General features: G+C 46.5%; 2 protein-coding genes and 1 long non-coding RNA gene across 17 annotated transcripts; 1 reads left to right on the forward strand and 2 right to left on the reverse strand.

The window, feature by feature from the left end:
- Positions 1-662: 662 nt before the first annotated feature.
- Positions 663-23432, reverse strand: LOC120641032. 15 transcript variants are annotated; one of them, XR_005662120.1, is made up of 7 exons: positions 9561-10875; positions 9337-9426; positions 8825-9025; positions 8609-8742; positions 6530-6642; positions 5084-5141; positions 4171-5012 (listed from the first exon to the last, which is right to left on the reverse strand). XR_005662120.1 is itself a non-coding variant. In XM_039916992.1 (6 exons), the coding sequence occupies exons 2-6, from the start codon at positions 22689-22691 to the stop codon at positions 9419-9421; spliced, it is 270 nt and encodes an 89-aa protein (XP_039772926.1). In that variant the 5' UTR covers positions 22692-22754; positions 23295-23432; the 3' UTR covers positions 9042-9418. The 15 variants fall into 15 exon arrangements, 2 of the variants coding, with proteins under 2 accessions (XP_039772926.1, XP_039772925.1); XR_005662116.1 differs by having other exon boundaries at positions 6530-6657; XR_005662125.1 differs by lacking the exons at positions 4171-5012; positions 5084-5141 and adding an exon at positions 5716-6433 and having other exon boundaries at positions 6530-6657; positions 9561-9642; positions 9851-10876.
- On the forward strand, positions 11601-12756 carry LOC120641033. The gene is made up of 3 exons (XR_005662126.1): positions 11601-11892; positions 12272-12434; positions 12661-12756. It is a non-coding gene; the product is annotated as an uncharacterized LOC120641033 (long non-coding RNA).
- LOC120641031 (glutathione S-transferase TCHQD-like) lies at positions 22957-24956 on the reverse strand. Its single transcript, XM_039916989.1, has 3 exons — positions 24742-24956; positions 23982-24192; positions 22957-23876 (listed from the first exon to the last, which is right to left on the reverse strand). Exons 2-3 carry the CDS (start codon positions 24188-24190, stop codon positions 23288-23290), a joined length of 798 nt encoding a protein of 265 aa, XP_039772923.1. The 5' UTR covers positions 24191-24192; positions 24742-24956; the 3' UTR covers positions 22957-23287.
- Positions 24957-25756: the final 800 nt, after the last annotated feature.

A 25756-nucleotide genomic window follows, 5' to 3' on the forward strand; every position in this document is an offset into this window, starting at 1 on the left:
GAAAAACACAGCACCAAATTTCCACCTTCATAGGAGGAAACTAGCGAGCTCGTCTTTCCTCAGATATTCTCATTCCCACCACTCATAATGCTCTCTTTTTCTTCCTTTTCCTGGCTTGCCATCAGGGCCTCTTCACTTGAATATGTGTATTGAGAGTGTTGTTTTTCATCACCGAATCAATGACGCTAGCGAAAGGAAGAGGAAGGAGAACCTAAGAACCATAGGAATGGGAGGCATCAGGAACACATCGATGCAATCCTCCTCCTCCAATGCTAGAGGAGAAATCAGAGCATAGGCATTCCTTCATGTTCCCACTCCTACTGCTCTTAGGACCTCTCTTTCTTCCTCTTCCCTGCTCACAAATTCTCATGGAGAGAACTATTACCCTAGAAGGTTGTAACCCTTCATGGCTGAAGAGTTTGTATATATAGACTTCTATTGTGAAGCATCTAATGCATGTCGCACTAAATGATGCTGGATTCGAACAGCGGACGATAGTGGGACCATGTAACCTATGTCAGTTAATGATTGAGGGCCCATGGCACCTACAATTTAAAGGAAAAGCACTTGAAAGAAGCCGATGGACCGGCCATGGTGAATTGTTTTATTTGGATCCTTAAATAGAGAGAGAGAGAGAGAGAGAGAGAGAGAGAGAGAGAGAGAGAGAGAGAGAGAGAGAGAGAGAGAGAGAGAGAGCAGGAAATGTTATCCTAAAGGTTGTCATTCCATTAGATATGTCTCCTGTTTTTCCGCTTCTTTAAAAAGGGGATTGCTAGTTATCTATGTAGCACAAGAACAAGACTTGCTCAAAATTTCAACAAAGGAATGAAAGGTTCAAACTTTGTGTTACAGTAAAAAACAAAGAGCAAAAACAATAAACTAAAATTTGATGTATCACTCTGAATACAAAGTTTGAACCCAAACTGCATGCAGAGAGATTCAGCCTGAAGCCACACAATGGTGCTAATGTGGTCTAGCCAAGCATTTGATCTTAGGTGCTTGCATCTATATACTATTGAAGTCATCAACCGTCATTTCATCTGGAATGATATTTCAAACCTGCGCATAAATCATGCTGTTTCCATGCTTGTTTCTTGCTAATTTACATGGACCGTGCATGAACTTGGTAGGAATAGCTCGTTTATCTCAAATCATTCTGGTAGGGAGAAATTAGTATTTGTGTTGTAGATGACCTGCAGATATTTGTTTGATCTCAAATCATTCTTTGCAATAATTCGTAGTCAGTACATAAAGTTGGTGCCAAATACATGGCACATATACCCATATCGTAAGTTTAATGATGTATTATTGTTGTGTTCCTGCTCCAAGTTTGGTAGTGTATAATCTATTACAGCAAGTTGAACAGTTGCATTATTGTGCTTGTGGAATTTGGAAATTGTGCATGGATCAAATAAAGGCTTACACCAAAGAAGTCAACTAGCTAGCTAAGGCGTCATCGTCTTAGCTTATGCATGGATACAACGTGACAAAGATTTGAATTGAAGTCACTCTAGTTAACGAAGTCATTGTCTTAAACTATCTGGATCTAGACATGCTCTGTCCCCACGCTAACTGCACTGAAGCTCTTTGTACTGACTTTTTCCCCATCCCATCTCACCTTTAAGACCTTATTGTCCAAGGTATGTATCTATCTCTCCGTTGTTCCGCAAAGACAATCACATAAGCCAAAAGGAAAAGGAAGGACCACGTAAGAACAATAGGAATGAGAGGCATCAGGAAACACCGCAACAAGTTTCCACCTTCCCAGGAGGAAACCAGCAGTGAGCTAGTGTTTCTTTGATGTTCTCATTCCCACCGCTCTTACGCACTCTTTTCTTCCTCTTCCTAGCTAGCTCGCTATCAGGGCCTTCTAATCTAAATATGTGCATTGGAATTTTATAACCAAATCAATAACACGAGCAGAAGGAAGAGGAAGGAGCACCTAAGAACTACAGGAATGGGAGGCATCAGGAATGCAAGAATGCAAATGTTCTCTAATGCTAGAGGAAAAATTAGAGCATTCTCATTCCTTCATGTTCCCATTCCTACTGCTCTTAGGACCTCTCTTTCTTCCTCTTCCCTGCTCACACTCTCAAAGGCTGTAATTGTGGAACTATTCCGGAGTGCATATATATGGCGACCTTCGATGTACCTTGCCCTGTGAGCAAAGAAAGCACAAAATAAATGAGCAGGTGCATTATTGTAGGATGTTAGATATGGCAGTAGATGACTGTAGGGCCATGTAAAGTATAGCGGTCTGAATGTGGGACCATGTGGCCTATGTTGGCAATGAAGAGCACATGGAAGAAGCCTTGATGGAGATTTTCTGGCCGTGCCATATCTGAAAGGCAGACATGACTAGCTGATTAACCTGAGCTGTGAACTAAAAAAAGGAAAATAGGGGGAAATAGAAGCCTTCAAGTGGGCATCTCTCTTCAATTCTCACAAAAAAGTAACTTCCAGGTTCTATTTTCATGTTTTTTTATGGGTAAGCTGCTCCTCTGTAAAGGAAATGTATTGCTGCTTATGTAAGGTAAAATCCTAGAATTGTTCGGATGTGCAACCAAAGTCCAATGCGTCAAAGTTTTATTTTTCCTCTAATTTACACATTTCTCAAGAAGCTCTTCTGCTTACAGATTTTCAAAACTGGTTAAACTATAAGAACAGAACCAAAATCCTTGAGACTTGGAAAATCAAAACATGTCAACATGTCTTGGTCATGCATGTATAGATTGAGCATGAAAGCCACTCTAGATTGTAGAGACCAGCTCAACAATGTATTTACCTTGGCAGTGCATGTCTCTGCTGAAGGCATCAGTATGACAGGATGCATTCACTGTCAGAAATTTTCTACCTGTCAATGTTTGCCCACTTGTATGTTATGTTGTATGCACTTATAACTCAATTGATTCAAATTTAGCATGATAGTTGCTAATTATCGGCTACGATGTTAATGGTGCACAAAGTCATAGTACAATGTTCATATTATGTATGTCATCGTCTTTGTTTTCTGTCTACTTACTTTGCAATTATTGGCCATAGCAGAAGTTTGTGGTAAATATGTGCCACACACATGGTCCATGAAACAACACATACTTTATCTCCTGAAGTTGAGTATGCAGCCAGTTTCCCTATGCTACCCGACAATTCTTATTTAGGGATAAGTCTATTTTACAACCTCGAACTAGTCAAGAAGTCCGTTTTTCAACCTCCAACTACGAAACCGGGTAACATAGGTCCTCGAACTGGCAAAACCGTCCGAATCACCCCCTCGTACACTGTAGCAAGCTGTTTTGAGGGTGGTTTTGCTACAGTAACATTTCTGAATTTCTGGAATTTCACACCTCTCAATTAAATAATAAAGAAAGCATAGTTAATATTGTCTAAAAATCATGATATTTTTTTGGGAGGTAGATAAAAAGACAAGGAATTTATTTTGGCTAGATGTGCTACATTAAACATAAAGGAATTTGAATTATAAAATTTTAAAAATAGGTAGAATTCAAAATTCCTTGAATTTTTAGGTCAGCTAAACCTTTGATAAAAATGCATTAAAAATATGATAATTCATAATTTTTTATTTAGTTTAGTTAGGTACTTTTTATTGGCCCAAGTTTTTATGAAAGTTTTTGAATTCCTTCGCAATGCTCAAATTTGAATCAAATTTGATTCCTCAAATTTTAATTTATGAATATTCTATAGAACTTGGGCCAATAAAAAGTACCTAACTAAACTAAATAAAAAATTATGAATTATCATATTTTTAATGCATTTTTATCATAGGTTTAGCTGACCTAAAAATTCAAGGAATTTTGAATTCTACCTATTTTTAAAATTTTATAATTCAAATTCCTTTATGTCTATTGTAGCACATCTAGCCAAAATAGATTCCTTGTCTTTTGATCTACTTCCAAAAAAATATCATGATTTTTAGACAATATTAACTATGCTTTCTTTATTATTTAATTGAGAGAGGTGTGAAATTCCAGAAATTCGGAAATTTTACTGTAGCAAAACCGCCTTTGGCTGAGCCAGGGTTGTTTTTCAAACTGTTTCGTTAGTTGGAGGTGTAGGATGTCCGGTTTCGTAGTTCAAGGGCCAAAAATCGGACTAGCGTGATAGTTTAGGGTTGAAAAACAGACTTTTCCCTATTTATTAGTGTGATGTGTATCCAAAATAATCACTACTTGATCAGCTATATCAACGTGCTAGTGGAACCTAAAACTTAAACCAGTGGGATAGCTGGCTAAGCCGTCCCCTTAAACTATTCATGGGCTAGACATGCCAAAGAATCAAACATTCCGATTAACAAACCTACCATACGTACGAAACTATGCGTGGATTGAGGTATACCAAAGAGAGAAAACATCAAGCAAAAATGGTCAACTGAAAGCGCACATTTATCAACTGCGTAGTGTGCCAAAAAGGAAGAGGAATGAGCACCTAAGAACAATAGGAATGGGAGGCATCAGGAAGACTTAAAAAAAAAGCCTTCCTCCATGTTCCCATTCCTACTGCTCTTAGGCCCTCTTTTATTCCTCTTCCACCTCACCTTCAAGCTCAAATTATGTAAATAAATCACGTTGTATTGCGAGCCAAAAGGAAGAGGAAGGAGTGCTTAAGAACGATAGGAATGGGAGGCACCGGGAAACACCAAACAAAAGCTTCCACCTCCCATTTCTGGAGGAGAAAACAAACAGGTTGGGCTTTCCTCTATGTTCCCATTCCCACTGCTCTTGAGCCCTCTTTCTTCCTCTTCCCATCTCACTCTACAGGATTATAGGTCTTGCAACCCTCCAGATATCTCTCAAACAACAACACTGGATTGCTCAACAAACTCCATTGGCTTTAAGGTGTATATATAGACCAGTAATGCTTTCTGCATTATGCCATTGACAGTGGGGCCCGTGTTAACTTCAGGCCTGTCCTGTACAGCTGTACTGTCAGTTTAAAACACGTGCCTGAGGAGATACTCTGTTTATCCATTTATAAAAGGCGACCGGTATAAATCCCTGCAGTAACAGTGGAGAAAGAAATGGGTGTCAAGGAAAAAAAAAGAGAAAATCGGAAGTTCAATTGATACCTTTATGCTGTTATGCAGCTCAATGTTAGGCAGGGTTCACGCATTGCGTGTAGTAGTGCTATTCCAAAGTAATTAGAGAATATGCGTTAACAAGGAACATAAGCTTGGCCAAACTATAGATAAAGCAAATAACAAGAAATGGACTATCATCAATGTTAAACAACATGTCGCGTAATGTTTCATAAGTTCTTTAGATATATTATGGAAAGGTTGTTCCTATGTTATTTTTGTAGAGTGGTTTCATATAATGCATTTGCCCTAGTCCTTGGATCTGTGGCGCATTAGGAAGCATGTGGTCACTGTAATTAATTTTCTGTTGTCATTGCGGTTTCTTAGAAAAATACATGATACATAGACTTGTGACTTGTCCATTTGATTGCTAGGACACGTGTACCATCTCTATATCGCTCTTTTTTTTTTTTGCAAAATCTATATCGCTCAATTGGTTGCCCTTGATTTGGGCAGGGCAGTTGCCAGTTATGTCCGTGCCTTAGTTGGTCCACAGAGTGTATACAATGTTCATACCATGCATCATCATCTTAGTTCTCCCTGCTTTATCTGCAATACTTTTTTTAATTAACCGGCAAGAAATTTGACAGATATATATTAATAGATAACAATATACTCTCAACTGAAACGAAAACAAAATAACATAAGATTCCAAAGATCTTTATATGTGTGGATTGAAAATGCCAAAGAAATGAAAACAAAATAAAAAATTCCAACCGAGAATAACAGATATTTTTTAAAAAAATATATAGAAAATGAAAAGAAGGAACACAGCATTCATCATCTTTGTTTTGTGTGCCTCGGTAGGAAGAGGAAGGAGCGCCAAGAATAATAGGCTTGGGAGGCATCATGAAGACTCAAAATGTGACTTAGGCCTTCTTCCATGTTTCCATGTCTACTGCTCTTAAGGTGTATTTTCTTCCTCTTCCAGGCTCACCCTCAATTTAAAAAAAATCCAAAAGGTGTGTTTTCTTTGTTAAAATAATGGTCAATGTACTGCAAGCCACAGGAAAAGAAAGGAGTGCTTAAGCACGAAAGGAATGGGAGGCATCGGGAAACACCAAACCAGGCTTCCACCTTTGTCGCTAGATAGAGGAGGAAACAGACAGACTAGGCTTTCCTCTATGTTCCCGTTCCCACTGTTCTTAGGCCCTCTCTGTCTTCCTATTCCAGGCTCCCTCAGGTCCTACTACTCTAAATATACTCTCAGACAAGACGCCTGACATGCTGGGATATTAAGTATATATGACTCAGGGGGCCATGCGGATATGAGTCGATCAGGCTTTGTTATGCATCACAAATGTTCGGCACATGCAGGAGCAGATCTCCAGCTTACCATACCTAACAAGACAACCAGTATTAAGGCCAGCATTTAGATTAGAACTAAAGTGAAGAAAATTTGCATTTAAGAATGAGAGCAGTGAGGAGATGGCATACCTTATGCATTTTAGTTGTAGGCAGGGTACGGACGTCAAGGTTATCATGAACTTGTCCACATGGACCACATTATGAATAAAGCAAGAGGTGGTGACTACTATCACTGTTGCAACCTGAAAGCAGGAGAGCTGCAAAATGTAATGGTTCAGGCTAAGAGCAAAAGCAACAAGACAATGGCCATTTATCAGGAAAACTAAGAAATGTTCAGGCTAGTAACAGAAAGCCCAGATTGCCTAATTCAAAAATGGAAGGTTCAAAGGCTACAAGATAACTTAGATACAAATTTGATATTTCTTCAATTATTAGTGCATTTCACAAGGATCTCAAGTGTGCTGTTTCCTCATTAGGCTGTTTAATTTTCTTAATTGTCAATTAGTCATATCAGGTCGGTTAGCTAAGGTTGTTAGTTTGTTGCTTTCGTCAGTTAGTACCTTGTGTTAGGTCTGGCTGTACATCCGCCAGGCTAATTTCTCATTGAAGTTAAGCAAGGATCAATAGGGAAAATTCTTTGCTGTCATGTGGTCTTAGGACCCTGTCCAAACATTCTGTAAAAAAGGAACTCGACCAACCTAGGAGAACTAGGTGACTTTTTAAATATGAAGAAATATTCACCCAGTTTCGCCTTGACGAGGACTGAAATCAGGTAGTCTGGGCGTACATCCATGGCTTCAACCAACTAAGCTAGGCTCAGTTCCTCAGCCATCTCTCTATCACAGTTCTAACGCACTCCATATCACAAAGAAAGGAATATTATTCCACAAATAGTATAACAATCGCAAAACTATCAACAACAATCAAACCATTAAGATCTTGTAAATATCGACATTTCCTGGTCATGCGGGTATAGGTTCAGCATGAAGTCCCTGTAGAGATGGCTAAGCAATGCATTTGCCTCAGCCGTGATTGCATCTGTTTAGGCAGTGGAATGACAGGATGCAATCAGTCATATCTTTACCTGCCATGTTTGTTTCTTGTAAACTTATCCAGACCACTTGGTCAATTTGGTTGCTATGCCCCATGCTTGTCTGATCTGAGTGTAGCTTATTTGGTTCAAATTTTGCAGGGTAGTTACTTTGTTCGTGATACAGACTGAAGTCAGAGCATGTGTTTCATCATCTTTGTTTCTCTCTACTTTATTTGCATCCTTGGTTAAAGATAAGTTCGCGGAAGATGAACACCATCATGTGTTCTACCAAATTATATTTTCATGTCCCTTCCTATTAAATTCAAGGGTGTGCTAGCCAGTTTCTTATTCCTTTGTTAGCTGATAAATGTTGGTGCGAGATGTGTTCATGTTCAGAACAGTCAATATTAAGCAGTTGTATAATTGTACTAGTGGAGTCTGAAACTTGAATAACTATTGGCTATCTAGCTAAGACATAACCTTTAGCTTATATGTGACTAAACATGCCAAAGAATATGAAACTGAAAGCACTCCACTCCAGTAAGCGAAGCCATCATCATTCATTATGCATCTACTCAGTCATGCCAAAATAAACATAAAAGAAAAAAGTGCCAAATGAGGAATCAAAACGCACCACTCATACTCTCTGTTATGTGATCCAAAAGGAAGAGGAAGGAGCATCTAAGAACGATAGGCATGGTAGGCATCAGGAAGACCCAAAATGGATTTACACCTCATAGGCCTTCCTCGATGTTCCCATGCCCATTGTTCTTAGACCCTCTTTTCTTCCTCTTCCATGCTCACCCTCAAGTTCAAATCATCCCAATAGGTGTATAATTTGGTTATTTAATAAAACAATTACACAGCAAGCCAGAAGGAAAAGGATGGAGTGCTTAAGAACGATAGGAATGGGAGGCATCGGGAAGCACCGAACCAAGCTTCCACCTCTGTTGCTGGAGGAGGAAACAAACAGGCTAGGCTTTCCTCCACGTTCCCATTCCCACTGCTCTTAGACCCTCTCTTCCTCTTCCCAGCTCACTCCCAAATCCTACAGCTACAAATTTCCATATGCTTCACATCAAAGAGATTGCTGGATAAAAACTTTGGCTCTGAGGTATTTATAAACCTGTAGTGTACACTGGGAAAACATTATGTAGGGAAAACAGACTACAGACCTGCCAATAGGGAAGGGGGGCATGTGATGACCAGGCCATTGTCCTGCATTGTAAATGGCACGTGCAGGAGATCCTCTACATAGTGTATACCCATATGTCCATCTTAATGGGCCAACCACAAGCAGTATTAAGCCCTACACATGGAACGGGAAAAATGGGTGAAGAACTTGCAATTAAAACTAAGAGCGCTGAGGAGAAAGAGAGGAGATAATATACCTTATGCCAGTTAAGCTGTAGCCTTGGTAGAATTCAGGTTTTGGGGATAGTATGCCACCTCAGAACATTTATAATCTAGAAGCTAAACAAAACATTAAAGACTTTTGAAAATTCCAGAAGAAAGCAAACAGGATGGTGCCAACTGCCACTGTTGATACTTGAAATCAACCCAACAGCAGGTAATTTCAGACACAAAATGCTCTGGAACAAGTAATAATGTATGATTAACCAATGGATACAGATATTACACATTAGCAAAAGATGTATATGGCCTGTTAATAGTCTATCCGCAACATGACAGCAGGTATTGACAAAAAGAACTCAGGAACAATCTCTTCATAGCAAAGCATAGGAAACAATATGAAATTTACAAGTCATATTTCATCCTAAACTACTGTACACATCGATTTATGAGGAATCATAGCTATGGAACAGCCAACCACATTTCAGGAACAAGGTCTAGAAGAGAGCCCAGTACTTGTTCTAGATGCTGAGTACTTGCCAATTGCTACCTTGTAGTCTGGCAGCAGCTTCATCAAAGTTTAGTGCCCCAAGTATCCTGGGTGACTGGGTCTGGAGCTGATGCATTTCTCATCAAGATCCTGAAAAGTTACATGTGTGAGAATATGAACAAACATCAAATCAGCAGGTGACAATTCATCACCAGCCTGATATTTTGTTTTATTGAGCTGTGTTTCAACATGATTGAACAGTTTGCTCAGTTTTGCTTGTTTACTTCATGATGTTAGGGTCCTTGCCTTCCATATCATATGCTTCACGGAGCTTGACATAGTACATGCAGATCAAATCTGGGGCTTCTGCAATATGAGCAATCAAATACCATATGAACTTGTAGGCAAACGTGTGGTACTGAAAAAGCCATCATCTTAATCTATGCACAGACTCAATGATGCCAAAGAATATGAATATTACAATTAACCAAATCATCATCATAAGCCAAGAAGGTAGATAGTCATGACAAATAGTCATCAAGGAAAAATGGCCAGATCAGCAATGGAAACAGACCCCTCATCCTGTGTATTGTTGTGACCTGAAGGAAGAGGGAGGAGAACCAATGGAAACACACCCCACATCAGTGATAAAGCATTCTGTTTAAAAGCAATTAGATGCTATAAGTTGAAAAATGCATAAGAACTTGGCCACATTAACTAAAGCAAACAAGAAGACAATGACAACTTTAACTGTTCAAACATAAAAGGAGAGCTGTATAATTCAGGTTAAGAGCAAACAACAATAAAACAGTGATAACTGTCATAGTTGGAACCAGAAAGCAGGACAGCTGTAATCACTGGCTATGTAAATGCAAAACAATAATTGTTCAGGCTAGCAACAAAAAGTTAAAATTATGTACAAGAAAAACGTAGCTATCAATTTGACCTTCTTCAACTTATTAGAACATCTCACATGGAGCTCCCCAGTTTTCTGTTTCTCAAAAAGAAAGGAAGAAAAAATTATTTCACAATCGATAAAACTATCAGATACTATTTGTTTCCAATTACTATCAGATACTATGGTCTGATGGTAACTTGGAAGGCCAAGACATGTCGGCATTTCTGGGTCATTTGATTCAAATTTGGCAGGGTAGTTGCAAAATATTGATTGTGCTATGCTCACTGATTCAAATACCGTCAGAGTATAATGTTTATGTCATGCGTATCATCATCGTCTTTTTCTCTCTCTACTTTGCGATCCTTATTCATAGAAGAAAATTCAGTTGCAAATACATGTGGCATGTTCCGTGAAATAACATACATGTATATCTTCCTGACAAGATTTCACGCGCTAGCCAGTTTTCATAACTACTTCACAAATCTTGGTGGAGTATGTAATTATGTCCAGAATACTTCACAATTATGTGGTTATATTATTCTGCTAATGAAATTAGAACATTTCTCGACGAAAATGGAATTATAACATAATCTGGTGTGCTGGCCATAGCCAAACAGTCAAGCCATCATCTTAACTGTTGGTGTATATGTGAGCCCATGTATAGAGAGGCCCATCTAGAGGCCCATGTATCCATCCTATAAGGGACGGATTGAATTAGGCTAGGACCACCCGTCCTCGTGCCCCCCGCTGACATGCACACAACCCAGTTTACCAACTAAATTGTACCCAGAAAACACAACTCTGTAAAGATCAACGCTTCCAAACACTCCTGCCTCCAATCCAACGGCCCTGGATCGTTGGCTTCAACGCGTTGAAGCGGAATCGCGTCGAGCCCGCGCGTCGCCCGCCCCTCTGCCCCCCGCGCCCCGCGTTCGATTTCCTACCAAAAGTAGTGGCGCTTCTTCTTCCTCCCGGCGGGATCCCGCGCGCCGGCTTCCAATTCCAGCGCCCACCTCCGCGGCTCCGCCTCGCCCGCAGCCGGCCCCTACGCCGCCTCCGGCCGTCGCGAACCGCACCCTGCGCCGAGTCCGACCGTGGCCTCCACCCGTGGCCGCCTACGCCTGCGCCTCCTCCGCCCGTGGCCGCGGCGGCCTCCGGGTCCGACGCGGCCGCCTCCTGCGCCGGCCTGAAGCCTCGGGCCTCGCCCGTGGCCGTGTCCGGCCGTGGCCGCGGCCGCCTCCGGGTCCGCCTCCGGGTCCGACGCGTCGCGGAAGGAGGGGGACGGCGACACGAGCGCCGGGGAGCCGTGAAGGAGGGGCGGAACGAGGCGCTGGCGAGGGAGGGGCACGGCCGCGAGCAGGTTCGTCCGCCGATGCCGTGGCCCGCAGGTGGGCTCGGCCGCCGTTGCCGGCACGCGCGCGGGTTCGGCCGCCGCCGCCAGCACACGCGCAGGCGCAGGATCCGACTACCACTCAAAAGGAGGTGCACCCATCGAACGCCCTGAAGAGAGCTGAAGGTGAGTAGATGGGACTTGCTCGATTTCACCTGCAGCGATGTTTTTTTTTTTGACTGGATCTGCAGCGATGCTGATTCTTGCTGTTGTGGTAGTGCTGTAGTGATGCCTCCTTTTGAGTGGTAGTTTCCCATGAGTTCTATGGATTTGCCGATCGAAACACAGAGCAGGTAGGCTGGAGCTCCAGTACCAAGACTGCAGACAGGTGAATAGATGATTATGCAAAATACTAACCAACGATTGACTGACTAATAATAGCATATGTTTAGATGTGAAGATATGTACCAAATGTGTGCGTGCCAGTCTGTAGGTTCTGAGTCTAATTGTCTTTTACTTTTTTTTTCTTGCACAAGATAGTTACAATGGTGGCCAATGTTATCGAATTGTTCCGTCATAGACAATGCAAATATTTTGATTGCAATTTGCAATGCTGGATGGAGTGGCAGATTTTATATTCTGCTGACCAAGCATAAGTTTTCAGGTTTTCTATTTTGTATTTAGGAAACTAGCTGGCAGCATCATTTGTATGCATGTTGATTAGTCACCACCTTTCTTAAAGTGTTTCTGTTTCATGTGTCCTGTAGGGCATTCTTCTTGAATAGAGCTGAGAAGAGTCAACTATTTCAGCAGCAAGGCATTACCATAAGCATTGGAGAAGTAACTTCCACAATGAAGCCCATTGTTCGTGAGATATGGCAAATCCCACAAAGAGTAAAGAAGCTAATAGAGCTCTTACCTCATCAAGAGGTACGGTTTCTTTTTCATCTGAACCTGCACATGGGCTGATTTCATTTTGTGTGTGGGTATGAAATGCAACAGTCTATGGTAAGTAATTTAAAAATTAGAGAACTAATTTGCAATTGGATCATCATTTGCTTATTGCCTAATAAATCCAGTATATGTATATGCATACAAATGGAATTGGTTCCTCATATGGCGTTCACAGTATGTCTTTTCCTCCTGTTCCAATCAGATTTGTAGAGCACCACTGAGGTGATTGTAAAAAAGAAAGAAACTTTGGGGGCAAGGTAAATCACATAATCAAGCTAACTGCGATTTTCTGGGGCATTGTCTTCAAGCTTTATTTTCCACGGATTAACCTATGTTCAATTCAATCAGAGTGAGGAAATTGGCCCACCCAAACTTACCATGTCCAACTTGACTCTGCCGAGAACTTCAAAAGGGTTGCTGTCAAATTCGAGAACCAGGTGTTCCATGAGGCTAACAGTAAGGTAATCTTTTTTACCCTCTGGAAAATAGAGTTAATATCCAATTTGATCCTAATATAGTAGGATCAGAGTTATTTTGGCATGTGAAGTAAAGTCAGCCTGAAGATTTATCCTATGACAACTTAACTGAATACCTAATTAATAGAAAGCCAATAAAAGTGCTTCGTTGGATCTTTGTTCGATGTCACACTCGATCTGTATTGTGTACATTACTTGCGAGATGCCAGCAGTTGAGAAAGGAAGCCTCATGCAGCCCATGCTAGACCATGATAGATGCAAGCAGACTGCTGGTTTCTTTGGAAAGGCCTTATTTTTCTGCCTGTCACTGACCATCACAAACTTGTGAGCACGCGCACACTACAAATTTTAAATTTCTGCAACTCAAACTAGCATCAGTAAGGTAGATTCAGCTCATAAAGCCAGTGTACCATATAACTCTGGACAACTTAATGCTTCAGTTGCTAAAGATAGCACTTGCACCAAGTTTAATTTGGAGGATGCAAAGCATGCATTCGGAAATTGGTTGATCAGTTATATCTTTTATTTTGGGTTTTTATTTTTACCGTTTACACTTAGATTAGATCAGAGTGTCAGACAACATTTTGCTGTTTTGCTGGTCCAAATATAGATTTTCTATGAGTGATCAGTTATATCTTTTATTTTGGGTTTTTATCTTTACGGTTTACACTTAGATCAGAGTATCAGACAATATTTTGCTATTTTGCTGGTCCAAATATAGATTTTGTATGAGTCGTAGCTTGTAGGAGAACTAACTGGAGTTCATATCACAATTCATGTTGTGTCTACTCAGTAGGAATATTCAAAGTAACTATGTTTTTGTCTTATTGGATATCCATGGAAGCATCCTACTTTCTATTATCATAAAATTTGTCTCAAGAGAAGGTCCAGTTCATAACAGATATTAATAATTCATTTAGTTAGTTTGTAAGTATGTAGCACCCTTACTTAGAGTTGTTGTTCTAACCTGACAGATGCATGCTCTGAACTAATTCTTCTTGCCCCTCTGCTACTCCTAATAACTATATGTTACATCTTCTTTGTGTGAAACATTTATTTCTTATTTTGGACTATAGATCATGTGTTGTTTTTTGTATGTCTGAAATGCATCCATAGCGTTAGATATGATCATTTTAGTAATTTTCATTTGCATGGATATGATCATTTTATTCTTAACTATGGAAACATATTATGTCTTTTGGTTGTTTTGATGTGCATGGACAAAGTGTCACCCGGAGTGTTAGCACGGGCAGCCTGTCCAGGAACACAGCCTGGACGGCAGAAATACCAGAATATGCTCAAGAGTTTTAAGTTTTGCCATGGATAGAATGCATGATGAACTGCTGAAGCTTAATGGCAATGGCTTGCTATGCACAGTTGTGATGATATTTTTTATGCCTGAAAACAAGATAACTTCTTTCTGTTCTTTCTGTATCTCTCACCCTTTTATCATTGCTAATCCGAGGGATATGCTAATGGATTTGCCAGACTTTCTTTACAATGTAAAATATTGCAGTGAGAAAATTTGCTCATATGTGCTACAAGAAGATGCTATAAGTGAGCAATTGCTTCAAAGTTCTTTCTAATTTTATCTGGAGCACAGGTATGTTTCTCTGATGATTACCTTGAATCATGAACTTGCCACTTTGCATTGCTGTTAGTTTTTTTTTTGTTATCTTCTCTGGTTAATTGAGTGATCTTCTGATGGATGCTTAATTCTAATACACTTGATCACTGAAACTCCAGAGATTCCTGGGCAATATAATCTTACTCAAGTGTCATGCTGAGAATGAGATAATACACACCCTTGCATTCTTAGCTGGTGCCATGGTTTGGTCACAGGTACTAATAACTCACCTCTCTAGACCATAATCTATGTTAAGTCAATTATGTTTCCCCCCTATCTATATTGCACTCTGATTAGCTTTAATAGTCTTTCGGCACTCTGATTAGCTAATAATTGTTATGACTTAGGAGTCAGGACTGGCATAATTATGTGGTCTGCACTTAAATATATTTGTTTTTTTAATCCGTAGCGTTAGCACGGGCCAACTTACTAGTAGAATCTATATATCCCACTCTTTTAGGGTTTGGAGGAATACAATCTATTATTCTCTCCATCATGGTATCATTAGCCTAGGGTTAGCCTCTTCTCCTTCCTTCCCCTCCCTTCCTCCTCTGCTGCCGCCACCGGCCCTGCGCCGGGCGCCTGGCCCCGCTCCACGTGGCCACGATCCGCCGCCGCCCTCCCTGGGCCGGGCGCGGGCGCGGCGGGATCCGTAGGATCCGCTCTGGATGCCGCCCTCCCTGGGCAGGGCGCGGGCGCCGCGGGATCTGCGTCCGCCGCCGCCGCCCCTGGCGTGGCCCTTGCCGCCGTTCCCGGGCAGGGCGCGGACGCAACCGCCGCCGCAGGGGCCCTGCACGCCGCCCTCCCTGCTCCAGGCGCGGGACCTGCCCCCGACGGCCCCCTGCAGCCGGCCCTACCTGTGCTGCAGGCCCTGGACGCCGCCCTCCCTGCTCCAGGCGCGGGCCCAGGCGCGGGACCTGCCCCCGACGGCCCCCTGCAGCCGCCGTCGCCGCCATCGATCCGGCAGTCCTGCGGGCCGTGGCGCAGCTTCTATAGGCCGCGAGCGCCGATCCAGCCACCCTGCAGGCAGCGGCGCAGCTGCTGCAGGATCCCTCCGCCGCCACCGCTGACTCCACGCCTGATGCCGCGTGGACCGGGCTCGGGATGTCACCCGCGGATGCGCCGCCCTCCGCAGCCGCCCTCCGCGGGCAGCAGACCGACGCCGCTCTTGCCGCGGCCCTCCTCGCCGCCAAGTCGGAGGCTTCGGCGGCCCAGGAGCAGCTCCGCGTGGCTGCCTCGCCTGGGAGCGCGAGCGCGCCGCGGCCGACGCCTCCGCTCACCGGGTCGCCGAGGCGGAGCACTTCCTCCGGGTGTCCTCCGGCCGGCCCGTCGTCCCCGAGCCCGGCGCCTCTTCCTCCCACCAGGCCCCGCCCGCTGGATCTGGAGCCCGGTACGACCCGACCGACCCCATGGTCGCCCAGCTCCACCTCCAGGCCGCCGGCGTCCAGAACATCAGGGCCCTGGTCACCGTCCTCCTCGACCCGACGTCCTCCTCCTACGGACGCTGGCGGGACCAGGTCCTGCTCGCCCTCCGCCGCTACGCCCTCGACGACCACGTCCTCCTCGACACGTCGATCGAGGCGCAGGACGTGGCGTGGCTGCGCCTCGACAGCGTCGCCATGTCCTGGATCTTCGGGACCATCTCCCTAGATCTTCAGGATCTCGTCAGGACCCACGGCCGCACCGCGCGGCAGGCCTGGGTGGCGCTCGAGGGGGACCTCTCCGTTGGTGAGTACTGCCGGCGGATGAAGGGCATGGCGGATGCTCTTCACGACCTCGGGGATCCGGTGTCCGATCGGGTCTTGGTGCTCAATGTCCTGCGGGGCCTGAGCAGCACCTATGACCACCTGAAGAGCTGAATCGCCCGCCAGAGGCCCTTCCCCTCCTTCCTGCAGGTCCGGGACGACCCCGTCCTCGAGGAGATCACCAAGGGTCTCGCGCCCGGATCGCCCTCGTCCACCTCCACCGCGCTCGTCGCTGCTCCACCGGCTTCCTCCGCCGCCCCTGCCACCTCTCTCCTTGGTGCTACTCCCGCCGAGCAGACCAGAGGTGGGGGGTGTAAGGATCACCGGGGTGTCCGACCCTAGAGGGGGAGGGGGTGAATAGGGTCGCTAATCGCTTTTTAACCTAGGACTCAATCTAATTGCATAAGATAAACCTAACACGTCCTACACATGCTAGTTATAACTAAGATTTATCTATGCTACCTTCTACTTACCCCAAAAGACTTGCAACCTATAGCCAATCCTAATCAAACTAACTAGGAAAGTAAAGTTAAGCAAGAAAGAGTAAATGCGGAAACGTAATGCGGTAAATAAAGCGGTAAGGGAGAGGATATGCAAACTCTCGTGAAGACACCAAGACACACGATTTAACGTGGTTCGGTTAGGACACCAAAGTCCCTCTCTACGTCCACGGCCACTTGTCCAACACGAACAAGTGTGATGCCGAGTCTCTTCGCTTGATCACCGTCTTGCCACGCCTCCAAGGCTCCCGACAAGCAAAGGCTAAGTGACGCCAAGTCACAAAGACGAGGTCACCGCCACCGTCTATCTCGAAGCGTCACCACGGCACCGTCTTCACTATCTTGGAGCTTTAACACCAAGTAGGGGCCTCCTTCCCCGCACAAAGTGTCGTTGCCACTCCACACCAAGTCGGAGGGTCACACGACGAGTACACAAGGTGCTTGCCGCAGCAAGGCTTTCTCTCAAGCTAGTTCTCTCAAGAACTAAGCCTAAACCAGCACTAAGCACTCTCACAAGTGTGCTTAAGCCTATATGATGTACAATGAAGCTCTATGGTGGTTGGAGATGATCTTTAACTCTTGTATACTTCCTTGAACTCCAGCACCTTCAAATGACCCGGCCTTGGGGGTATATATAGGCAGCCCAAGCAAATGTAGCCGTTGGAGATAAGCTGCCAGAAAACTGTGTAACGCCGGTTAATCCGACGTACCCAAAAAGCCATCATCGGTTCAACCGGTGTATGTAAACTGCTAATTGAAAAACTAGCCGTTAGCAATCAACCGGTGTATCGCCGGTTTAACCGATGCAATCAACCGGTGTATGTAATATTAGCGTCGGTTTAACCGGTGAGTGTAACTTCTTCACGTTCCTCCAAAAACCACCTCTCTGGACAACTGATCCGATGCAATTGACCGATGCATCATCGGTTCAACCGGTGTATGTATTTTCCTCGGTCTTCATCTGCCAATGCACCGACGTATATAACTTCCGTAGCGTCGGTTAATCCGGTGTAAAACCCTAGCCCGCAGACCTTCTTTGTGATTGCACCGGTGAGTTCATTTTGCCCTACGTCGGTTTAACCGATGATAGCAAAATACCTCAATCCTTGTCCCTTTAACCGATGATAGCGGAACCCCCATAGGGGTGGCCCTTCGGGCCTTGCTACGCCTCTCTTCTCTTTGTCATCACTTGAACCTAAAAGCCTGAGAATAGTCATCTTAACAATCACATTAGTCCAAGTGTTGTGTATGTCATCAATCGCCAAAATATTATATTGAAATATGGCATGAGAGGCCATTTTCGCTACAGGGGGGCGTGGACGTCGGCGCGGGGAACGTGGTGGTGGTGGCACTGGTGGCCCTGCTTCTGGGGGTACGCCCTGGCCATCCTTCAGCAACTCATGGTCAGGGCGCATCTCGATGTGGCCGTTCCAGGGTCCGGGAGGGGGGGGCTCATCCTCAGCTCCAGCCGGCGGCCATGTTCACCGATGCTGCTCCCCTCTCCGCGCCGTACTGGACCCTGCCCGCACAGCCCAACCAGCAGCCGACCTGGCCTGGGGGGTAGGACCAGGCTACTCTGGCGTAGTCCTTCAGCACCATGGGACTGACGCCGCCGGTCAGCACCGAGTGGATCGCCGACTCGGGTGCGTCCTTCCACACCACTCCTGATGCCGGTATCCTCTCTTCTATTCGACCCCCACACCCCTCTTGTCCTACTTCTATCATGGTTGGTGATGGGTCTTGCCTTCCTGTCACCGCCGTGGGTTCTGCTCCTCGTGTACCTAATGTTCTTGTTGCTTCTCAAATGGTTCACAACCTTCTTTCCATTCGCCAGTTTACTGCTGACAACTCATGTTCTATCGAATTTGACTCTTCTGGTCTTACTGTGAAGAATTCGGCTTCCCGGCGTCCGCTCCTCAGATGTGACAGCCCGGGACCCCTTTACACTCTTCGGCTTCCTGCTTCCGCTGCTCCGTCTTCGACTTCTTCTTCGTCTACTGCTTTTGCCGTGACGCCTTCTTCCACCACCCGGCCGCGACGTTTTGGCTCAGCTCAGTCGTAGTACCGATGTTCCATGTACTAGGGCTCCTGCTGAGCACCTCTGTCATGCGTGCCAGTTAGGTCGTCATGTTAGACTTCCATTTTCTTCTTCTTCTTCGCATGCTGCGCATGCTTTTGATCTGATTCACTGTGACCTGTGGACATCTACTGTACTCAGCATGTCTGGCTATAAATATTATCTGGTCATTGTTGATGATTTTTCTCATTACTCTTGGACTTTCCCTTTGCGCGCCAGGTCTGAGACCTTCCCCACTCTCCACTTCTTTGCCTGGGTGTCCACTCAGTTCGGCCTCACCGTTAAGGCCGTCCAGTGTGACAACGGGCGGGAGTTCGATAACTCCACCTCCCATTCCTTCTTCCTCTCTCGGGGTGTTCAGCTGCGTATGTATTGTCCGTATACCTCTCCTCAGAACGGCAAGGCCGAGCGGATGATTCGCACGACGAACGACCTCGTGCGCACCCTTCTGATCCAGACATCTCTGCCCCCGCGCTTCTGGGCTGAGAGCCTCCACACCGCCACCTATCTGCTCAACCGTCTTCCGTCCACTGCTTCTCCTGCTCCCACTCACACCACGCTCTCTTCGGTACCCCTCCTCGCTACAACCACCTTCGGGTCTTCAGGTGTGCGTGTTACCCTAACACCTCCGCCACCGCTTCTCACAAGCTGGCGCCCCGCTCGACTCGTTGTGTGTTCCTCGGTTACTCCCCTGACCACAAGGGGTACCGATGCTTTGACCTCACCTCTCGCCGTGTCCCAACTCCCGACACGTCGTCTTTGACGAGTCGGATTTCCCCTACTCCACCTCCTCCACTCCTCCTGACCCCGAGCTGGAGTCTCTGTTTCCGACTGACCCGGTGGTTCAGCCACCGTTACCTGTTTGACCTTTCCCTTCAGGATTTCCCGGCGCACTGGCACCGCTTCCGGTGATCCCTGCTGCGCCGAGCGCGGCCCCCAGACCTCCGGTCGTGCCGCGCGCGGACCCGGTGTCTCCCGTTGCGCCACGCGCGGCCCCGGTGCCTTCCCCTGCACCTGCACGGTACGCTCAGCCGATGCAGATGTACCGGCATCGTTCGGCGCCGACACCGGCGCCGCAGCGGTACGCTCAGCCGGTGCAGGTGTACCGTCGTCGTTCGGCGCCGCCTCTTGCTCCGGAGGCTCCTGCGACGCCTACACCGGAGCCGTCGCCACCGCCGCCTCCTCCGGCTCCCTCTCGAGCCGAGCCGGAGGTGTACCACCCGCCAGTCATCCATCGGGATCCTCGGCATATCCATCCCATGGTGACTCGGCGGATGGCGTCTCAGGCCGCGACTCTCGCTGCCACCGAGGGAGAGCCGCGGGTCTCTCCGGTACCCTCCTCTGTCCGCGACGCCTTAGCGGATCCTCACTAGCGTCGCGCGATGGAAGAGTACGCGGCACACTGGAGCGCTACAAGGCTCGCTGGGTTCTCCGGGGGTTCACTCAGCGACCTGGTGTGGACTACGATGAGACCTTCAGTCCAGTCGTGAAGCCCGCTACGGTGCGCACGGTCCTCTCGCTTGCGCTCTCGCGCTCTTGGCCTGTGCACCAGCTGGACGTGAAGAATGCGTTTCTTCGCGGCACTCTGTCAGAGACTGTCTACTGCTCTTAGCCAGCGAGATTTGTGAACTCGAGTCGTCCGGATATGGTCTGACGGCTCAACAAGTCTCTCTATGGTCTGAAGCAGGCTCCTCGGGCTTGGTATTCTCGGTTCGCCACGTTCTTGCTGACATTGGGATTCACCGAGGCCAAGTCTGACACGTCTCTCTTCATCTACCGCCATGGGGATGAGACTGCCTATCTGCTGCTCTATGTCGATGACATTGTGCTCACAGCCTCCAGTCAGCAGTTGCTTCAGAGTGTCATCTCCTCTCTGCAGCAGGAGTTTGCTATGAAGAATCTTGGTCAGCTCCACCACTTCTTGGGCGTCACTGTTGAGCCTCGCCCGTTTGGTCTTCTCCTTCACCAGCGGCAGTACGCACTTGATATTCTGGAGCGGGCTGGGATGTCTGATTGCAAGCTCTGCTCCACTCCTGTCGACACTCAGGCGAAGCTGTCTGCTGATCTGGGTGATCCGGTGGCTGATCCTACTGCCTACCGGAGTATGACCGGCGCTTTGCAGTACCTCACCTTCACCAGGCCGTACCTCACCTACGCGGTTCAACAGGTATGTCTCCACATGCATGATCCCCGGGAGTCACACCTTGCTGCGCTGAAGCGTCTCCTCCGTTACGTCCGTGGCACTGTGGACCTCGGCCTGGTGCTTCACTGCTCGTCCTCTGCTGAGCTGGTTGTCTACACCGACGCTGACTGGGCTGGCTGCCCGGACACTCGTCGCTCCACTTCCGGCTACGCTGTCTTCCTGGGCGGCAACCTGACCCCCTGGCCGTCCAAGCGGCAGCCGGTCGTCTCCCGCTCCAGTGCTGAGGCGGAGTACCGGACTGTCGCTAACGGTGTGGCGGAGGCGTCCTGGCTACGACAGCTCTTGGCGGAGCTCCACAGCCCGCTCGCCAAGAGCACACTCGTCTACTGCGACAATGTCAGTGCCGTGTATCTCTCCACCAACCCCGTCCAGCACCAGCGGACGAAGCATGTGGAGATCGATCTGCACTTCGTGCGCGACAGAGTCGCCATCGGTGATGTTCGGGTACTCCATGTCCCGACTACCTCCCAGTTTGCTGACATCTTCACCAAGGGACTACCTTCCTCGACCTCCTCGGAGTTTCGCTCCAACCTCAACGTAGCAGGTGGCTAGTTGTGGCTGCGGGGGGTATTTGCCCTTTGTACACTCTTTGTACTCTCTTCTTGTCCAGTCTTGAACACCGCTGCGCCGGTTGTTCAGACTGCGGGGGGTGTTGGCTTTCTTGTTGTCCAGTCTTGAACACCGCTGCGCCGGTAGTTCAGACTGCGCGGGGGGGGGGGGGGGGGTTGTTGATGTATATGTGAGCCCATGTATAGAGGCCCATCTATAGGATCTATATATCCCACCCTTCTAGGGTTTGGAGGAATACAAGCTATTATTCTCTCCATCATTAACTTACCAGTAGACTAACATGCCAATGAATCTGAAACTGAAATAATTATAATTAACAAAGCATCATCTTAAATTATGCATGAATTGAATCTTACCAGAGAAACAATGAAAATGAAAATGGCCATGTGATTAGCAGTATTAGACCATTTTTAAAAGAAATAACACCATTTTTCTTTTTCTTTTTCTTTTTTAATTATGTAAGATGAAAGAAAGAGGAAGGAGCACCAAAGAACAACAGGCATGGGAGGCATCAGGAAGACTCAAAATGAGATCTCTGCATCCTAGGCCTTCCTCTATGTTCCCATGCCCATTGCTCCTAGGCCCTCTTTTCTTCCTCTTCCACACTCACCTCGAGTTCAAATCAGCCAAATAGTTGCATAGTTTGCTTTAGTCTACTAAACCAATTAAACAGTAAGCCAAAGGGAAAAGGAAGGAGTGCCTAAGAACAATAGGAATGGGAGGCATTGGGAAATACCGAACCAAGATTAGCTTCCACCTCTGCTGCTGGAGGAGAAAACAAACAGGTTGGGCTTTCCTCTATGTTCCCATTCCCACTGCTCTTAGGCCCTCTCTTTCTTCCTCTTCCCAACTTGCTCTCAAGTCCTACAGCATCCATATGCTCCCAGGAAAGAACCTTGAATCGTTGAACAGAGCCAGCCGGCCTCCGAGGTATATATAGGCCTGTAGTGCACTTTGGGTAAATGTAGAGAAAACAAAGTACAGACCTGTCCCATGGTGCGTCATTGTAGCTTGTTGCCAGGCCCTGTCCTGCATTGTAAATGTAGGGTATGTGCAGGAGATCTCATGGTTATATAAAAAGACAACCAGTATTAAGGCCTGACATTGAATGGAGAAGAAAATGGATCATGGAACTTGCATTGAAGTATAATAGCAGTTAGGACCGAGGAGAAAGAAGGTTATAATGTACTTGTGCAGTACAGTACCAGGGATAGCATTCTCCTTTAAAGAATTATTAGAAGTTAAAAGGGCATAACAATTTTTCACCAAGTTATAAATGAAGGAAACAAAGGACAGTAAAAAAATGAAGGCAGGATAGTCATAATGTAGCAGTGTACCAAAATCAAGTTAACAACAATTTATATCAGACATAAACTGGACTATAACAAGTGACAAAACCGGAATGTATAGCTAGGTCTATTCTGTATACAAATCCTATTGTCTGCAGTTCAGCATACAACATGAAGCAGAAATATACAAGCGAACAAATGCATTTGCTTTCACAAGTGAAAATAAAACTCAGGACCACAGGAAAAACACATGGAAGATATACATAATATAGTTTTTTGGCCGAAATCACTGTACATGTCGGTTCACAAGGTATGGATTCAGCTATGCAGCAGCTGAGCTATCTAGTACCTCCTGAACAAGGTTCGAACGCAAAGGAAGAATGACGTCTTGAAGAGAGTCCGGTACTTCTTCCACCCATTGAAGTACTTGCCAATGGCAACCTTGTAGCTTGGCCGGTGCTTCACCAAATTGTAGTACTCAAGTATCTTGGGTCTGCAGTTGATGTATTCCTCATCAAGGTCCAGAAGAGTTATACGCGCAAGAATAGGGATGAACATCGAATCAGCAGGTGAGAAGTCATCGCCAGCGAGGTATTTGGTCTTGCTGAGCTGCGCTTCAACATCATCAAGGAGTTTGATCAGTTCTTCCTCACTTTGCCTCATGATGTCAGGGTCCTTTACTTTGTCCTCGGTCTCATAAGCCTCACGGAGCTTGACATGGTACATGCTAGCTAGATCAGGGGCTTCAGCCATGCGAGCAATCAGCACCCGCCTTATGAACTTGGAGACAAACGCACGGTACTTGACCGGGGTGTGCGTGAGGGTGAACATCTTAGGATTCCAAGCGTCAACTTTCTGCATCCATTGGTGAACCACAGTATTCACAGGGGGGATTTCGCCACTCAAATGCACCGCAAGTCTGTCTATGTACCTATGGAAACATAAAGCGCACAGATAAATAAAGCATTGCTGCTTCAAGAGCAGTAGAAAAATGTACAAGTTTCAGGTATACACCCAATGTGGATGAAGAACGTACTGAATGATATCGATGGCACGATAGATGACATGAACGCCGTTCTGGAAGACAGGGAGCTTCGCGGAGGGGTTCATGCGGAAGAAGTCCACGTTCATGTTTTTGCCTGTGAGCGGGTTGACGTGGTACGAGGTGTAGTCGATGCCCTTCTCTTCCAGCGCCATCCGCACTTTCTGACTGTCCAGAGAATAGGAGTGGTGGTATAGCTGCATCGCTGCAACGAACGATGCGAATAAGTGCCAATACTACCTCAGGACAATCAGTCCTGCTGGGTCGGGAATACCATGAACCACAGAGCAGTTCATCCAAATTAATTGGTGTTTTCGGATTGTTAACCTATAAATCGTCATCACAAAGTGGCTGAGAGACAAATCAAATAATAAGTAAAAAAAGGCTAGTTGGTAGTTTATTTTGTGTTTTCTCCAACGGTTCATTCATCCAAGGATACGATATTCAGCGAGCCACGCCATGAGTACCCACTGTTTCTCTTTCTCCCAATCTTAACAACAGAGTTCATCAACACAAACCATAACGGAAACTATGCTTTCGATTGCCAACCGCGCGGCACTCGTATGGACCAAGCACGAACCATAAGAGCCACGAAACCCCTACTACAGGCCACAGGCACCCTCGACGAAAAGGGGGGAAACCGATCTTCCCTGAATCTCGCCATGAGTCGAAGAGCACAAGGGAACCCCCGCAACAACCGCCCAATCCGGACCCCGAACCCAACCAACCGAATACGGGAACGGACGAGCGATACCTCCAGGCGCGGAGGCGGAGGCGGAGGCGCAGGCGCAGGCGACGGCGACGGCGACGGGACTATCACGGGAGGCTTCGCGAAGGCCGGCGACGGGAGGCTGCAGAGCGGGGCACCAGGCGGGCGGGCGGGGTTTTGGTGCGCTGGTGCGGTTCTGGGGGGACTCCGCTGCCGTTTTGGGCGGCGTGCGCTTGGATGGGTTCGTGTCCTTCCTCACTGGGCAGTGGGCACTGGCACGCTCGGTGTGATTTTTTTTTTTTGAAAGGATCGCTCGGTGTGATCTGGTTGCAAAAAGATTTTTCCTTTTCTGCGTCAGCGCGACGCCTCCTTTGTCCCAAGAATGCCCCTGCTCCCTCCTCGTTCGGTCGTTCCCGTCGTCGCCTCCGCGCCTGGTCGGTGGCCGCGGCCCATTATGGCCGTGTTTGGTTAGGGAGAAAAATTTTCGGGCATGTTTTTCGAAAAGAGAATCTCGTATGTATGGAATACTAAATGAAGTCTATTTGTAAAATCTTTTCAGGGATGGGTGTAACTTTTCGAGACGAATCTAATGGCGGTAATTAATTGATGATTTGCTACAGTGATGCTACAGTAACCATCCTCTAATCGCGCAGTCAAAAACCTCATTAGATTTGTCTCGCGATTTATACGGGGTTATGGAGATGATTTTGTAATTAGACTTTATTTAATAGTCTAAATTACACGGGGCTCTTCATTTTTGAAATAAACTTCCGGTTATCTTCATCATTCCAGCCGCCGGCTGCTCCGGCCGGCCAGGAGGAGGGAATCAAATGATTGCTTCCGCGCATTCGCCGGAAAGGGCCGTCTGCTGCCTCGTCATCGGCGCTGCCGTCGGCCATGGCCGGCTGACCGCCCGGTTCGAGTCCAAGGTGTCTCTCCCTCCCGCTGGCACACCGCTGCTGCAAAGCGTGCACTGCAACTACAAGGAAAGGAAACAACATCGTAACAAGCTGAATCATGGCATTCGTATCACGAATGATTTTCTTTTTCCATTTTGATT

This window comes from Panicum virgatum, chromosome 7K, assembly GCF_016808335.1.
Source record: "Panicum virgatum strain AP13 chromosome 7K, P.virgatum_v5, whole genome shotgun sequence".
Lineage (NCBI taxonomy): Eukaryota > Viridiplantae > Streptophyta > Magnoliopsida > Poales > Poaceae > Panicum > Panicum virgatum.

Bases quoted from the DNA above. Each gene is read 5' to 3' on its own strand.
- LOC120641032 (XM_039916991.1), bottom strand. From the start codon at position 22,691: ATGCAGGACAGGGCCTGGCAACAAGCTACAATGACGCACCATGGGACA. The intron at 9,876-22,392 runs GTATTTCCCAAT...CTCTTCCTTCAG, and splicing joins TGGAAGCTAATCTTGGTTCG to GTCACAACAATACACAGGAT. The intron at 9,427-9,560 runs GTAAACAAGCAA...GTAACTTTTCAG, and splicing joins AAGGACCCTAACATCATGAA to GATCTTGATGAGAAATGCAT.
- LOC120641031 (XM_039916989.1), bottom strand. From the start codon at position 24,190: ATGCAGCTATACCACCACTCCTATTCTCTGGACAGTCAGAAAGTGCGG. The intron at 23,877-23,981 runs GTACGTTCTTCA...ATGTTTCCATAG, and splicing joins CGTGCCATCGATATCATTCA to GTACATAGACAGACTTGCGG.